The sequence below is a fragment of the Pseudophryne corroboree genome, chromosome 1 (genome assembly GCF_028390025.1).
Source record: "Pseudophryne corroboree isolate aPseCor3 chromosome 1, aPseCor3.hap2, whole genome shotgun sequence".
NCBI lineage: Eukaryota > Metazoa > Chordata > Amphibia > Anura > Myobatrachidae > Pseudophryne > Pseudophryne corroboree.
Window position 1 is genome coordinate 998,432,100 of NC_086444.1, and position 18,441 is coordinate 998,450,540.

Consider the following 18,441-nt stretch of genomic DNA (forward strand, 5'->3'; position numbering starts at 1 on the left):
TCATCCCCAGGAAAGACAGCCTCCTTGTCGGCTCCAGATGAGACTTTGGAAGTTTCAGGATCCAACCGTGCTCCTTGAACAGATGTGTCGTGAGAGCAATGGATCTTAACAACTTCTCCCTGGACGATGCCTTGATCAGCAGATCGTCCAGATACGGAATTATGTTCACCCCCTGCTTGCAGAGGAGAACCATCATCTCTGCCATCACCTTGGTGAAGACCCTCGGTGCCGTGGAGAGACTGAACGGCAGTGCCTGAAACTGATAGTGATCGTCTAACAGTGCAAACCTGAGATAGGACTGATGTGGCGACCAAATGGGAATGTGGAGATACACATCCTTGATGTCCAGGGACACCAGGAACTCCCCCTCCGTCAGTCCTGAGATAACTGCTCTCAGAGACTCCATCTGAAGTCCCTGAGATAAGGGTTCAAAGATTTCAAGTTCAGAATTGGCCTTACCGAACCATCCGGCTTCGGTACCACAAAAAGGTTCGAATAGTAACCTTTGTTCAACTGATGAGGTGGAACTGGAGCAATGACCTCAGACACTACCAATTTTCGGATAGCGTCCAGAAGAATCGCTCTGTCTGCCGGCAAAGCTGGCAAGCCTGATTTAAAGAAACGGTGAGGCGGGAGACTTTGAAACTCCAGCCTGTACTCCCTGAACACTATATCCTGTATCCAAGGGTCCAGGCCAGACGACACCCAGACGTGGCTGAAATGCTGGAGTCTTGCTCCCACCTAACCTACCTCCAGGCTGTGCGGTCCACCGTCATGCTGAGGACTTTGAGGCACCAGAAGCAGGCTTCTGGTCCTGGAAACCTGCGGGAGCAGGCTTTTTGGCTTTGGCACGACCACCTCTAAACAGGGTGTGAGAAGGCTTGTTCTTTCTAGGCCTCGCGGGCCGAAAGGACTGTTACGTATTGGGAGTTAAAGGCTTCTTCGTAGCTGGTGCAGCTGAGGGGAGAAAATGAGACTTACCCGCGGTAGCCGTGGCAATCCACGCATCCAGTGCCTCCCCAAACAGAGCCTGACCTGTATAGGGTAGGCTCTCCACACTTTTTCTGGATTCCGCATCCGCAGACCATTGGCGCAGCCAGAGACCCCTGCGAGCCGAGACGGACATGGAGGAGATCCCAGAAGCCATGGAACCCAGATCCTTCATGGAGTCTACCAGGAACCCTGCAGAATCCTGTATGTTATGTAAAAACAAATCAACGTCACCTTTATCCATCGTAGTCAAGTCCTCCTGCAGAGTGATTGACCACTTGGCTAAAGCTTTAGAAATACATGAACAGGCAATAGTAGGCCGCAGTATAGCCCCTGAAGCCGTGTATATGGATTTGAGCGTAGCATTCACTGTGCGATCTGCCGGGTCCTTCAACGCGGTAGCTCCCAGGACTGGTAAGACCACCTGTTTTGACAGCCTGGAGACAGAGGCGTCAACTATAGGCGGGGACTCCCATTTTTTTCTATCGTCTTCCAGGAAGGGAAAAGCAACCAGGACACTTTTAGGGATCTGGAATTTTTTCTCTGGGTTTTCCCAGTCTTTTTCAAATATAGTAAGAAAGCCCCTCTCACCTTCCCGGCATCTTAGGAATTAAATGCTGTCTGTGAAAAAGGCCTCCTCAACCTGCTCAGGAGGTGTGTCAGAAATATGTAACACATCCCTCATGGCCTCAATCATAATCTGCACCACTTTAGCAAGTGATGCCGTCCCCCTCGACACATCCCCATCACCGTCTGCTGTATCAGAATCGGTATCCGTGTCATCCTGCATAATTTGGGCAAGAGCACGTTTGGTGAATGTACCGCAGGGGACCCTGAGGGAGCAGTATCAGACCATACTGCCATAGAGGACTGCAATACCTGAGTGGCATGCTCAGTCCTTGCAACCCTTTCAGAAATCTGAGAAATAGCCCCCCTAAGAGAGGCTAACCACTCCGGTTCTCTAGCTGGGATCTGCGCTACAACAGTGCAATCCTGATTACATGGGATGGGATCTTCCTGAGAAGATAAATCCTCTGCAGCATATGAGACAGAGTCTCTAGACATGTTTGCATGTACACCCCACATACACACAGGGTACAGGGCAGACAGAGTTTCCCCCCCAAGAATGGCAGAGAGACACAGAGATTGGAGCCAACCCACACACAGCGCTATATAGGTATAGGGAGACCCGTAACCAGCGCTGATTGTGTCCCTTAATAGGTGACACAGTCTTACACAGCCTCCCCTCTCTTCTACATCCCCTGGTACCGTACAGATAGCTGGAGGTGCTCTGGAGGGACTGCTCTTTCACTGGCAGCATGTCTGCAGGCAGGAAAATGGCGCTGAACGCTGCTGGGTCCGCTCTGAGGAGCTCCGCCCCCTTAAAGGCCGCTCTTCCAAGATTATACTGGCCTGAGGATTTTTTGCTGGCTGAGATCTGCAGACCCCGATAGGCTTTCTGGTCAGTGTAGGGTCAAGGCACCGGCTCAGGGTGCCCATCACAGCGCCATACCTAAGTACAGCTGAGCCCCCGGAGCGCAGTTAGTACTGCGCTCCTACCCTGTAGCCGCCATCTTCACACCGGCCCCCCGCTTGCTAGGGGGGTTGGTGACTCACTCGCCACAAACTTCAGCTCGGCAAGGGGGTGGCGGCACGCTGCTGGGGTGAGCGTTCCCCTGCGGCGGGGAGCGATCTATCCCCTCTGGAGCTCAGTGTCCAGTCAGCTGAGACAGTGGCTCAGACCCCGCAGGGCGGACACTGCTCCCCCCTCAGTCCCTCGATGCAGGGAGGCTGTTGCCAGCAGCCTCCCTGTAAAATAAAAACTCTTAAAACTTTTACTAAGAAAGCTCTGTAGAGCTCCCCTAGCTGTGACCGGCTCCTCCGGGCACATTTTCTAAAATGAGTCTGGTAGGAGGGGCATAGAGGGAGGAGCCAGTCCACACTGTTAAACTCTTAAAGTGCCAATGGCTCCTGGTGGACCCGTCTATACCCCATGGTACTAATATGGACCCCAGCATCCTCTAGGACGTAAGAGAAATTTGTTTGTCTGCAGCTTATTGTTAACTTATATTTACATGGCGCCACAGCACTGTAAGGGGATAACAATACAAATGCACATCAATACATTGGATAACTGTAACAAAAGTATATATTTGTCGCAATGGCCCTGGGAATGTGTTTCTGCATAAAAGTGCAAGTAACAATAAAAAATGTAAAAAAGTCTCTCTCTCTCTCCAGGGCCCTACACACTGGCCGATTGGAAGGCGGAGGGTGACAGGGGTAGTGAAGTTTCTTTACTCCCCCCGTCACCCGGCCCCATAGCCCTGCATATTGTCCATATTGGCTTGCAGGCATAAACGAGCCGGCACCAATGATGAACGAGTGAACGAGCGCGGGGCTGCGCATCGTTCATCGTTGGTGCATACACACTGAAAGATATGAACGATATATCGTTCATATCTTTCAGTGTAATCTCCCAGTGTGTAGGGCCCTTCTGACTATCCAGCCAATCTTCTGTACGCACAGCACATCACCCGGACCTAAACAGAGTATATACACACTTCCCGGCGTGCAAGAGCGCACTGCACCAGTATGTCCTGGTGTAATAACAAGCTAACCCAGGGTAATTAAGGTTAAGATAAGATCCATGTTGTCCATATTTACATTCCCACTATTATTCTTACAGACTTGCTATTCAGAAACTTATACCCCTTTTCTACTTGTAGCACGGGTCGCAGCCAGGAGCCTGACACAGCTGCGACCCGTGCTACAGCCCCCTTCTACATTCAGCTCACCAACCCGGCATATTGCCGGGTTGGTGACGCTGCTGCTGACGCGGCAGGGGCGGCGCTGGGAGATCACATGATCTCCCAGCACCGCCCTTCCATACACTGTGAACGGGAGCCGTGTCACATCGACGCGGCTTCCGTTCACACTACACAGCGTACAACCCTGCAAGCTACCCGGGTAAGATTGGAATTTGCAGGGGGGCAGTTTCCACTAGGAAAAAACATGGGTAAATGCGCCCCCCCGCACATTTACCCGTGTTTTTAGAGCTAGTGGAAAAGGGGTATAATTAGTACATCAAACCAGGCTGCCCTCATAGTAAAGTGATCTCTATTAGTTCATAGATTTAGGACCAGATGTACTAAGCCTTGAAAAGTGATACATTTTGCGGTGATAAAGTACCAACCAACAAGCTCCTAACTGTCATTTTTTAAACCCAGCCTGTGACATAGCAGTTAGGTGCTGATTGGCTGGTACTTCATCACCGTGAAATGTATCACTTTTCAAAGCTTAGTACATCTCCCCCTTAACCTTTTACACAGAATCATTATATTTAAAGGTCATTTAAAAACAGTATAAATAGTTTTCAGAATGGACTATGAATGCTTAACTTGTATCCTGTGGATTACACCAGACACACAAAAAAAGACACTATAGAAAATCTGCATGAAGGAACATAAAAATCTCAGCCTCTTAAAAAAATACCAGCCTTCTACAGAATTGCTCAATGTTTAATTTTAAATTTTGCAAATGTAAGCTTCCTCTGTAGCTCAGTACTACTTAGCCTTGTGATCTTTTTATGACCTCCTTCTGGAAGGCTTTGATAGTTACAGTATATGTAATACAATAATTGCTTGCAGGCTCACTGTTTATTAATTTAGTGTAGTCTCTCAGCTGCTCTTACTTCCTCTAGTAAATTATCTGCTTATGAGTCATTGATGGCTCCTATTATTAATAACGTCAGTAATATGAATATTACAGCACTCTTTATGTACTAATTACTGTCACCAGAGGAAAAAAAGAACAGAAAAAAATAAGAGCTTAATCACATGGGCATAATTAGAACTTGTATTATTCACAACCAAAACATCCATCTTCAGCTACTTGGAAACAATAATTAAAGTGTCACATGCCTCCACAGTGTAATATGAGGCATAACACAACAGTATTATGCTGCACAATAGTGTAATATGAGGCATAACACAACAGTATTATGCTGCACAATAGTGTAATATGAGGCATAACACAACAGTATTGTGCTGCACAACAATGTGCTATGAGGCAAAACACACCAGTATTATGCTGTACAACAATGTGCTATGAGGCATAACACGCCAGTATTATGCTGCACAATAGTGTAATCATTTACTAATAGGAGGCATAACACAACAGTATTATGCTGCACAATAGTGTAATATGAGGCATAACACAACAGTATTATGCTGCACAATAGTGTAATATGAGGCATAACACAACAGTATTGTGCTGCACAACAATGTGCTATGAGGCAAAACACACCAGTATTATGCTGTACAACAATGTGCTATGAGGCATAACACGCCAGTATTATGCTGCACAATAGTGTAATCATTTACTAATATGAGGCATAACACAACAGTATTATGTTGCACAACAGTGTAATATGAGGCATAACACACCAGTATTATGCTGCACAACAGTGTAATAATATGAGGCACAACACGTCAGTATTATGCTGTACAACAATGTAATATGAGGCATAACACGCTAGTATTATGCTTCACAACACTATATAACATGAGGCATTTCACCACAACAGATTGTAAAATGCAGCATAACACACTCGTATTATGTTTCACAACACTGTAATAGAAGGCATAACAGGGCTGGTTTATGCTGCACAACAGTGTAATATGAGGCATAACACACAAAACAGTGTAATATGAGGCATAACACACAAAACAGTGTAATATGAGGCGTAACACTCCAGTATTATGTTGCACTACAGTGTAATATGAGGCATAACATGCCAGTATTATAATGTGGCTTGGAGACGCAGATTAAACTACCATAATTTTGATAAAGCAGCAAGGTTTTCCTGTGGAAATTGATTTGTGGTGTCTAAGTAGTAAGTTGTGTTTAATGGTAATGGGAATTTGTAGGTCTGCTAAAGAGTTTGTACATTTATAGGATCTGTTAGGAGGAATTCAATTGACGGCAAAAAGTGTAAAAACAAAACACTGCGGCGTGGTTGGTTTCCCTTCCTTTGCTATGCAAGTAGTGGACTGAAAATGAGACACGGTCATACATCTCTTTTCACGCACCTCCAAAATAAGTACATTTTTCCCAAATCATTATTCCTTAGGAAAAATCACTGGCACTTGCTCTATCACCTTGGCTGCAGAACCCCCTCTCAGCCCCCACCAGCAGCCCCCTCATCAGTACAAAGATGGAGGGGAAACCACCGGAAAGGGTATCTTTATTTATTTTCACAGCAGGGTTTTCAGGGCTGAAAACCTTGTGACCATTTTTTTAAAAATTGGATACCGCGAGCGCGCATACCAGCACTAATCCAAAATTTGGTGCAAGGTCGTTTACCTCGCTAAACCTCAAGCCCTATTGAATTCCCCCAATAGACTGCAATATTGTAAGGTATACATTTGTATTATGTTTGGTAACTAGAAGAGTGCAAGCAGAGCACACTCAGTGTGAAGTCCTCACGTCACATGCTCGGGGACAGCAGACCCCCCTGCTCTGTCGTTGTTTGGGAGGCAAAATCAATTTGTCTTTGAATATAGGACTAGATCATTTAGAAGTGGTATAACAGCTACCCCATTCCTTAAGAAATGATATTCTGCCTATGAGAATAAAAAGAATTAGGCATATTATTGCTGCCTCCCAGATTGAAAAAAGGTTACTTTGTAATCTATTTCTGAAAATGTAACATAATAACGAGTAGACTAAGTCATCCTTACAGAAGTTACTTATGTCACTGTAGATGGTAGAAAGAGGCCAAGCCCCCTACGTTCTCACTCAGTGAACACATCCTTTTTCCTCACAGAACCAGAGGCTAGCTTTGGCTTTTCACAGAAAGAAAAAGAGATATATCTTATTTCAAACAAAATATAAAGCCGCCTCGGTCCTTAAAGAGCAGAACGTTTTAAAACCTGTTACATCCCACTAAGACCGTGGAAAAATAAAATATTCTTTTGTTTTCCCTCAGACTAAGAGGATATGCTGGAAATATTTCAAGAATAAAAAAGCAGCAAAATGTATGATTCCCACCATAGAGGCATACTTTCATGTTACGCTCCAGGGAAATGAGGCAGTGGAGTTTGTTGCTTAAAATCAGTGGAGGTAGAAGCTACAGAAGCTCCTACTACAAAGCCCAAAATAAAAAGATGACGCCTCCAATGTACTCCTGAACAGAAGGCTGCTAAGCCTACTACTTCCCCACAAAGAAGAAAGTAGTAGGGTCCATTAAAAACTCCAGAGCATTTAGCTTTAAGGCCTACTACTTACTCCTAGAGCAGCTTGGTAGGTGATATCCGGTGGGAATGTAAATGCAGGACCACTTATTATTGGGCTGCTTGGGGGTGGGGTCACAATTAGCCCTGCAGTACTGATATGGACCTGACAGGAATAAAGAAAAAAGAAATTAATAAACTTATTAGGTAATACTTTAAACAGAATCTTCTTGGCTTTGCAAAGAACCATAAAGGTCTGTAAAATATAGTCCTGAAGGGACACATTGCGGAGATATATACTTCACTTATAAGTTTGATGACACCTATTGAAATTATGTGCTCCGTAAGAGTGCTCCTACTCACACGATCTGCGGTATATAGAAAATTCTCATACATATTAGGCTAAATGTAATAGGGTGCGATTTCGGTAAACATGCGATTTTTACTGCAAATTTGCACGTTTTCCAAAAATCGCAAATGTAATAGTTAAAAAAAAAGTTAACATATTCCAAAAATCACAAGTGAAAAAATCGCATCCAGATGTTTTCCCACTTGTACACAAAACCTTACCAAAAATCGCCAGAATAATAGACCATATAGGCCTCGAGTTTCATCTCCAGCCCTTGGGTGCCTGGAGGGGGAGACCCCTTTATTTTAGGGGTCTCCACTCCCACAGGGAACCCCGGCCAGGTGCTTTGACCGCAGGGACCTATATAAAAGTGTCCCCCGGCTGCGGCATTACCTCCCTGGCTAGTAGAGCCCAGTGCTGGTTGTTTAAATACGGGGAACCCCCAGCCAATTTTTCCCCTGTATTTTTGCAACCAGGACCGGCTCAAAGAGCCCAAGGCTGGTTATGCTCTTGGGGGGGACCTGCACGTCATTTCCCCCCCCCCCCATTTTTTAACACTTTCTTTACTTTTACAGACAGAAGCATGCATGGAGCTCACTGATCTGTGCATGCTTCTAAGTAATAAAAACATAACCTAAAATCCACATATTTTTATTACTAAAAATCCCATGTTTCCTTTACTAAAAAGTTAAAACCACAAATAATAGCATGCGAAATTACGTTTTAACCTTACAATTCGCACCCTATTACATTTGCGATTTTTAGTTAAAAAAAAATCGCAAATTACAAACGTGCAATTTTTTTTAGACACCTAAAAAATTGCACCCTATTACATCTAGCCTATAGTGTTTCATTTTGGTTGACTTCAGAAATTTTAGGCCAATTGGGCCCTGACTTCTGGTTAATTTCCTATTCTGATATAAATATACAGTATACTGCTACAAAATCATTGCTCAAGCACCTGAACAGCGCTGCCAGAGCAGTTGTACCAGTCTATTGGTAATCCCGAGTTCTTCCATCAGCCTGGCACTAGTGCCAGTGCCTTAATTTTTATAAGGCCATGGATGACATCTTCCTCTCCACGTCCAAGTAGCAATCTGATTTCATGGCAGTCTGGTTTAGTTGGATTGATTTCAAAATTTTCCCATATAGGACATGCTACTTAATATACTTTTGGGATGTGTTACTGGGTTGCTGTGGCTGTATACGCCAATACTGTGGTCCTCTTGGTCTCATCAAACCTGCTCTTCACCTGCACTCTTCCCCTCCATTCCCTCTTCTGTCTGTCCCTGTCTTCCTCACTTATTTCTTCTTCCTACTCTTATTTGTCTTCTATTTTTCTTACATACTCAATGTAGGTATAAGGTGGCGTTTCTATAGATTATCGTTTTGGCCATTATGAACCACCTTATTTTACCCCTAATTCTTTTTCATTGCTGTAAGTGGACTGGAAAATTTAAATATAAAAATTGTATAAAAACAAAATAAGTTTGATACTGGTCTTTATCATGAGGTTGTTTTTCATAAGAACGGATTCTTCTATCTAGGGGTGTATTGGTTTTTATTAGAGTCATGTACTCCAATATGAAACACTTTCAAAGTAAGTTATGTAACACTCAGATAGTATTGTAAAGGGGTTCTCCACTTTAGAAATCAATTTTCTAAATTAGCGACATTTATCAATAATAGCACTTTTGTGGGAGTTCCACCATCCGCTGTATTTAGTAGGAATCTCTGCTGACCGCCTTCAGTACAGCAGCTCTAAGGCTTTCCATCAGCACATAGTAAACATAAATAATATATCACATCTGGCTGTAACTGTAAGCTGCATGCGCTATTCCTTTCTTCGGTAATGGCTGCCTCTTGTCTTCACGTTGTGCCTGCTTTTCAGACATTGACTGGCACAGTATAAGCTATTGCTCTCACCTTTCATAGGATGAATAGTTGAGAGAAATTTAAAATTATGTTTATAAAATAAGAAGGGAAGACTGTAGTCACATAATTTTAATTACATTGGTGCACTTTCAATTAAGTTTGTGGGGTACCAATATTGCACTATTTATTTACATTAAAACACTACTTATACGGTATACTTGGATGGATAACATCCAATGTCTGAGCCATGACTTACCATTTGCAAATCCTATATAATAAAAGGCTAACTGCTCCTCACCTCTGCTATGTGTGCCGGGGGCCACTAGAGGCCGCCACACGGACCATATGAAAGTGAAAGTGATCATGCAGGGAGATGTTAGCTGCTAATTAGTTATAAATATTTATCTGACTGTTTCACACTTGCTGAATATGGAGAGGGTGCTGGAGAGAGAGAGAGAGAGAGAGAGAGAGAGAGAGAGAGAGAGAGAGAGAGAGAGAGAGAGAGAGAGAGAGAGAGAGAGAGAGAGGGGGTAGGGGTAGTTTTTTGGTGTGGCAGTTTCATTTATAACAACCTTTCATATTCAAAATTGACTGGGTTTCCAATCCTTTTGTTTGATTGATGGTTAAATTAATCTAACAGTGCTCCTCACCTCTGTGGTGCTGCCGGCGACCACTGGAGGGCCCCCAATGAAGCACCATTTGGGACAAGGACACACACACACACACACACACACACACACACACACACACACACACACACACACCTATGTACACTCTACCCCACACACCATATACTGCCCCTATATACACACTGCACCCCCATACCCCTCCATATAGTGCCCCCTATATACAGGGCACCTACCTCCTCCATATACTGCTCCCACCATATACGGCATACTTTACACCCCCTCCTCCAAATACTATGCTACAACCCAAAGTTACTTGACATCCTGGAACTTGCCAACAATTAGCAGCAGTAACTAGGAAACAGATGCAGGAACCACCAGATGGTCCCACAGCGCTCAGAGCCGAGGCACCGGGGACGCGTGTGGCCACTTACTGGCAGGGGGAAAAGGTGAATTAGATGAGACCCTGTGAGAGGTGAGCAGTGCAGTGCAGCCTCCAAGGTCCAGCCTTCACCCTTGCACCGCCTTCTCGGTCTCTCCATCCTCACTGATGTACAGCTACACTTCCTCTCAGACGGAGCCGACCAGGACAGGAATAGTACAAATACACTCACCTTGCAAGAGCTTTATAACTGAGCTGATTTAGTAGTGAGTCATAGCTTTCTTATATACCACTATATATCATAATCAATTAGGATCAGGGAGACTGTGTAATATTTTTTTTAAATACATTTTACTCATTATGGGGTATATGCAATTGCGGTCGAATTCCCGAAATTGTCGAATTTCGGGTCATTTTCGACCAAAAAAAAAAAATCGCCTATGCAATTCAGTGCTTTCCGACCAAAAAACGGACTTTCAAAATTCGACTTTTTGAAATTCGAATTTTTGAAAATTCGACTTTTCTGCAATGATACAAGTGCTGCAATTCGACCAAAGCATATTCAATTCAAGTTTGGAAATTCGACAGCAGTGCTTTTAGACAGCAAATTCGTCATTTTCAATCCGCCACACTTTGGAGGGTGAAAACAAATAAAAAAATTTTAAACATGTTTTTTTTTGTGTTTTTTTTGGGGGGAATAGCAGATCTATTTATATTAGAAGGGATTAGGTACTTTTTTTCTTTTTTTTTGGAGGCACAAATATTATTTATATATTTTTTAAAATATTATTATTATTTTTTTTATGCTGGAACGGTGAAATCATAAAAAAAAATGGCGTGGGGTCCCCCCTCCAAAGCATAACCAGCCTCGGGCTCTTCGAGCTGGTCCTGGTTCTAAAAATGCGGGGAAAAAATTGACAGGGGATCCCCCGTATTTTTAAAACCAGCACCGGGCTCTGCGCCTGGTGCTGGTGCCAAAAATACGGGGGACAAAAAGAGTAGGGGTCCCCCGTATTTTTAACACCAGCATCGGGCTCCACTAGCTGGACAGATAATGCCACAGCCGGGGGTCACTTTTATGCCGTGCCCTGCGGCCGTGGCATTAAATATCCAACTAGTCACCCCTGGCCGGGGTACCCTGGGGGAGTGGGGACCCCTTCAATCAAGGGGTCCCCCCCCCAGCCACCCAAGGGCCAGGGGTGAAGCCCGAGGCTGTCCCCCCCCATCCAATGGGCTGCGGATGGGGGGGCTGATAGCCTTTTGTGATAATAAAAAGATATTGTTTTTTCCAGTAGTACTACAAGTCCCAGCCAGCCTCCCCCGCAAGCTGGTACTTGGAGAACCACAAGTACCAGCATGCGGGAGAAAAACGGGCCCGCTGGTACCTGTAGTACTACTGGGAAAAAAATATCCAAATAAAAACAGGACACACACACCGTCGACAGTAAAACTTTATTTCATACGTCGACACACACATACTTACCTATGTTCACACGCCGACATCGGTCCTCTTCTCCATGTAGAATCCACGGATACCTGAAAAGAAAAGATCAATATACTCACCTCAGCCATGGTCCAGAGATAAATCCACGTACTTGGCAAAAAAACAAACCGAACACCCGCTCCATGCCGGACTGAAAGGGGTCCCATGCTGACACATGGGACACCTTTCCACGAATGAGACCTGTCAGTGACAGCTGTCACAGAAAGGTCTCTAAGCCAATCAGGAAGCGCAACTTCGTTGCGCTCACCTGATTGGCTGTGCGCTGTCTGTACTGTGACAGCACATCGCAAAGCCGCTCCATTACTTTCAAAGGTGGGAACTTAGCGGCTAGCGGTAAGGTCACCCGCCGGTCAGCGGCTGACCGGCGGGTGACCCCACCGCTACCCGCAAAGTTCCCACCATTGAAAGTAATGGAGCGGCTTTGCGATGTGCTGTCACAGTACAGACAGCGCACAGCCAATCAGGTGAGCGCCACGGAAGTAGCGCTTCCTGATTGGCTGAAGGGACGTCAGTGACAGGAGTCACGTGATGTCCCGGCATTCGGGAGAAAGGGGTCTGATGTGAAAGCATTGGACCCCTTTCTAGTCCGGTATGGAGCGGGTTTTTGCGTGTTTTTTTTTTTTCAAACAAGTACGTGGATTTTACTCTCTGGACGTGGATTTATCTCTGGACGCTGGAAGGTGAGTATAATTTTTTCACAGGTACCCTCGGATCGTCGGAGACCGTGGCAGTCGGCGTGTCAACATAGGTAAGTATGTGTGTGTCGGTAGTGTGCAATAAAGTTTTACTATCAAGGTGTGTGTGTCCTGTTTTTATTTGGGTATTTTTTCCCCAGTAGTACTACTACAGGTACCAGCGGACCCGTTTTTCTCCCGCATGCTGGTACTTGTGGTTCTCCAAGTACCAGCTTGCGGGGGAGGCTTGCTGGGACTTGTAGTACTGCTGGAAAAAACAATATCTTTTTATTATCACAAAAGGCTATCAGACCCCCCATCCGCAGCCCATTGGATGGGGGGGGGCAGCCTCGGGCTTCACCCCTGGCCCTTGGGTGGCTGGGGGGGACACCCCTTGATTGAAGGGGTCCCCACTCCCCCAGGGTACCCCGGCCAGGGGTGACTAGTTGGATATTTAATGCCACGGCCGCAGGGCACGGCATAAAAGTGACCCCCGGCTGTGGCATTATCTGTCCAGCTAGTGGAGCCCGATGCTGGTGTTAAAAATACGGGGGACCCCTACTCTTTTTGTCCCCCGTATTTTTGGCACCAGCACCAGGCGCAGAGCCCGGTGCTGGTTTTAAAAATACGGGGGATCCCTGGCCAATTTTTCCCCTGCATTTTTAGAACCAGGACCAGCTCGATGAGCCCGAGGCTGGTTATGCTTTGGAGGGGGGACCCCACGCCATTTTTTTTTCTGTTTTTTCACGTTTTTTTACCGTTTTTTAAAATCGCGGCACAATCCGCCAAATCGGCCGATTTTCGCCCGCGACTCTGGCGAATCCGTTTTTCATTGAATATGGTGAATTCCGGAAGCCACCTTCCGGGATTCACCTGTCGAATTGAGTCGAATTAAAAAACTGCGAAAATTGCCGCGAATTCGACCGCAATTGCATATACCCCTTAGACTACTAACTATATGCTAATCACCATGCACTTAGTCCAGTGGTTTCCAAACTTTTTTGAATCACGGCGCCCTAGAGTATCAGAATTTTTTTCACGGCACCCCTAGGCCAAAAATTTCTTATTGGGAAATTTAGAAATAAATATTAAATTAAGTAGATTGTGTTTATATGTCATCCTTAGGGTCAATTGTGAGGTGAGGGACAAGATTTGCTTCTGTTTGTCCCCATATTTTATGACTGACAGCTACAAGCACTAGTTTTGCCTATTATATTGACCATGAATAATTTGAATTGGTCCTGGACCACCACTCCAAGGCACACCTGCAAGTGTCCCGAGGCACCCCAGGGAGCCACGGCACACAGTTTGGGAACCACTGATAGTCATTTTTGTTAACTAAGTAGGTAGATAGTGCAAACAGGTTCCAATTCTGCTGGCTGTCTGAGGCCCACCCTATGCCCAGGCCAGAGCTGCAGCATGTGGCTGTGTGTTAGGGTTATGGATCAATGGGTCGGTCTGGAAGGTCAGCAGATCTTCATGGGGAAAACGTTGATGCAGTAAAAGTCAACATGGGACAGTTCGACACATGAAGCGGTCAACATGATTTAAAAAAAAAAATGTTTTTGGTGTTTTCTCCGTAACATGACCAGGAACGCCAATTAGTGCACCACATCTTCTTGCATGGCTCGCTTCGCACAGATTAGTATTCCCAATTGTAGTCCACGTGGATGGTAACATATGAAAAAGTAAAAAAAACAAATTGTAAAAAACTCATGTCGACCTTTTCATGTGTCGGCCTATTAACAATGTCGACCAATAGTGGTTGACCTACTGACTGTCGACCTACCACCCGGATACCGTGTGTTAGGAGGAGCCCCTGTGGAAATGTTGCTATTAAACCCCGTAGGTCTAGGTACGCCCTTGCACCCCCATTTATGTAACGCAAACAGATTTACAACTACAATAACTGATTTAGCTTTTTATGGTTTTAAAAACATGCTGTTATTGGGCAAATAAATATTATTGTACTTATGATAAAATGAGCAACTACTGTAATAAAAAAACAAAAACATGAAATTTAAATCCAAAAATATGCAACACACCGTAAAAAACACCCCAAAAAAACCCACACCCACAGAAAAGCACCATAATATAGTGTATCTCACCACACTATAGTATACATATATACTCTATTTGGTTTTCTACTGTACAAAAGGTGCCACACCCATACAGATGTGTCCTCATACATCTTGCCTCAATACGCCACGCAGCGAGAGATACCTGGCGTGAGTGAACTGACAGGTCCTGTGCAACTCGTTAGCATCTGGTGTCTTTTTTGCTGGAAATGCATCTTATTTGCATCTTTATGCAAACAGGACGCACAAGCAGACTCTGCTGATTAAAATGACAGCATGGCGTGACTAGAAGGGCTGTTTAACGTGCAGGGAGGCTAGATGTCAGTGGACACATCAGTAGCATGATCAAACATATTACAGACTTCTAGTATTATGGAAGTCAGTAAAACCAGGTGGCTAGTTAATCCAGGAGGCAGGACTAGGTAGAAGAAATATAATGTAGCAATCTTCTCTGCATGAAGGGAAATGTGCTACTTGGTGGCACTGTCCTCACCTGAGAAGGAGCGCTGCAGGACAGACCGGACAGCTCGCTAATCCTGGCCGCAGCAGTGGGGTTGCTGGAGCTAATGAGCACAGGAGGACTGATCTCCATGGAATGACGGTTCTGTACAGACTGTGATGACTTGTTGGACATGGTAAGGGAGGTAAAGGAGTGACGTTTTTTGGTGTTCTTCTTGGCATCTGTGTGCTTTTGTGAAGAGCTGCTATATGTTGTCCCAGAAGTTCCTTCCCCAGAGTCCACTCCCGAGGGCTTGTCCAGCTCTATAAGTTGCTTAGCTGCAGAGTTGAACTGAAACAAACATAAAAGATTCTAAATTATGATCTATAATACAAAAGCCTCCAAACACATAACATAACGCATCCATTATTCATAATTCAATCCTGAAATGCACTGTGTAAGTTATACTGCAGCATTTCCAAACAGTACAAAGTGACTTAGATGGTGTTCTAGCATCAGCACGAATGATCACAGTGCCTGCTCAATAATAGCTGAAGCGTGGACAGAGGGGTCATACTGCACTACTGCTAGTGTGTTGCACTTCATTTAGGTTAAAATATGAACAGAAATTATGTTACATCCATATATTATCGTATTTTATTTTTAATCACTTATCTGGATAATATTTTTTTCAAAAAACGCTCAGAAATGGTCATTTTTTGTTATGATTAAATTAGGTCAAAAACATCTATTTAAAAAATACCCAATCTGATTTTATTAACAATTCTTTAAAAAAAAAAAAAAAACCCCCACAGTATTCCATTAACATAGCAATATATAAGGTATACTGTGCATGAACTAGAACTTAAAATACCTTTACACTACTTAACCATCCCTAACCAGCAGCCCCATACTGATATTTTTCATCGATACGGAATTGCCATAATCAAAAGGACGCACGGAACCAGAAATAATATTTCAATCGATTTTCATGACATAGTGTTTTCTGGGGGACTCCTCTCTGTAGCTGCCGGGCTGACCCATCAGCAGTGATCAGCTGCGCGGCAAGCACTGATGGAGGATACAAGGATGCAGAGGGGCTGGCAGATTCCTCTGAGATTGGCAGCTGCTGGAAGATCATCTTCCTGACTGGTTACATCAGATTCTACCATGGCAGAGAAAGCCAAATCTGCATGGTGGCATCTGATGCAACCACGCCAGCCAAGTGTTTAAGGAGCCATAAAGTTTCTACAGCAGCAAATACGTTACATACACTGTAACAGTATAATATTACATATTAATGGTACAGTAATTGTAAATTGACATTTTTTGGAACAATACAGAGCAAAAACGGACAAACTAGGTAGGACGCGGACTAGAGCTGATGGTTGGTGAACTCAATGTTTCTTGACAGGAAATACATACTTACCTACTCTCCCGAAACATCCAGATCCCTGGAAGAGTAAGCGGCAATCACGCATCCCACCCACTTCCTAGTGCTATAGGCAGGGGTGAGAAGCATAATGACATGATTTGTTTGTCTATGAAGATAAAGTAAGGCCAATATGATGTATTTTTATGCAAATCATTTTGGAATAATGGTGAGAAGCACCTGGCTCCGCCCCATTCAGCAGTTAGCAGCATCTCCCTTCCGGGCACTCTACTGGAGGTAATAAATCAAGTGTAGACAAGTGTAGATGAGCCACTGGAAGGGGAAGGCAGTTTAGCATTCAGTGTCCCTGTACTCAACGAGGGGACATGAAGAACACAGGGTCCTTGAAAGGGACTAGTAAACAAGGGACAAAGAACACTGTAAGAAAGGATAATGCTGGGATGGAACATGAGGAAGCAGCCTGTCAGAGCTTACATGCTAAGGGATGTACTTGACTCAGCATTCACTCTAGAATATATTCGGCTACCACTTTCCCAGTGTATGGAGAAACATCTACATCTCACTGCAATGTTTGACCACATGCACGTTGTCTGGAATTAAATATCCCTCAATGTTTGATCATACACTGAAATATAAGTCAATGGTCCTGATTCAGAGATAGACGCTAATGCTAAAGCAATTGCAAGAGCAATTTTCTCAGCTTCACAACTGCTTATATCAGCAAGTGAAGCTGCCACCCAGAAATGAAAATCACCGCTCTCCGGAGCTACAAATCATTCGCAATTACATACACATTTGCAGCCTATACGCAAGAACAAGGAACATCGGTCTTAATGGTAGACCTATGGCTACGCAGACAGGATCAGGCAGTATTCACACAGGCTTCATGTTTTTGTACGTTAGGGCCCGTAGCTGTCAGATACACGCCCCGAAACCGGCCATGACATGCCTGCGTTTTTACAACCACACCATGTTAACAACCCCAAATGGTCACTTCCTGTCAATCACTTTGCAACGGAATCCTCATTACATGTTTGCCGCAACATCTTGATGCATGTGCAATGCGAACGCAGCGCATGCGCAGTCTGCCAATAATCTCTCAGTTCCATGGGACATCGGCTTTGCATACATCTATGAATCAGGCCTGATATTCGGCCTTTGGCATGACTGCAATATACTTCTATCAGCACAGTGTATGTGGGTATTAATAGATCACTAAACCTATTGCACAGCATGGACATCTTTAGTGCTCATATTTCACTGCTGTTCATTTTATATTTAGAAAAGCTATGACTTGTAACTGTTGGTTACACTCCGTTGCTGCCCATTAAGGACCTTGGTGAACTTTAACATCTTGGAGATGGTGCCTTTGCCATCTATCTTGTGCACCATCGCTGAGACTGCTAATTGCCATAAAGTTGGGAATATCCGAGAATGAAAGGAGTGTTTGCGAAGAAACCTCTTCACGTTGATTGCATGTTATACGGGGAGGTGGAAGTTGACACCTAGAGGCTCCTGCAGATGATACTAGTACCGACGGCTGATGAGTAGGCTACTGTTACCAACTAGAGATGAGCGGGTTCGGTTTCTCTGAATCCGAACCCGCCAGAACTTCATGTTTTTTTTCACGAGTCCGAGCGACTCGGATCTTCCCGCCTTGCTCGGTTAACCCGAGCGCGCCCGAACGTCATCATGACGCTGTCGGATTCTCGCGAGGCTCGGATTCTATATAAGGAGCCGCGCGTCGCCGCCATTTTCACACGTGCATTGAGATTGATAGGGAGAGGACGTGGCTGGCGTCCTCTCCGTTTAGACACTTGATTTACTAATTTTGGGGAGCATTAGGAGTACTCAGTAGTGTACAGTGCAGAGTTTTGCTGATAGTGACCAGTGACCAC

General features: G+C 44.6%; 1 protein-coding gene across 3 annotated transcripts in view; it reads right to left on the reverse strand.

Annotated features, from left to right (window-relative positions):
- The window catches only part of SH3RF1 (SH3 domain containing ring finger 1), a 262,561-nt gene that overhangs the window by 52,624 nt on the left and 191,496 nt on the right, over positions 1 to 18,441 (reverse strand). For 2 of the 3 annotated variants that reach the window (XM_063920619.1, XM_063920618.1), the window contains exons 5-6: positions 15,205 to 15,501; positions 7,279 to 7,389 (exon numbers count right to left, since the gene is read on the reverse strand). In XM_063920619.1, the coding sequence (XP_063776689.1) occupies positions 7,279 to 7,389; positions 15,205 to 15,501 (408 nt within the window). The remainder of the gene's footprint in view (positions 1 to 7,278; positions 7,390 to 15,204; positions 15,502 to 18,441) is intronic. The other variant, XM_063920620.1, reaches the window with a different exon arrangement.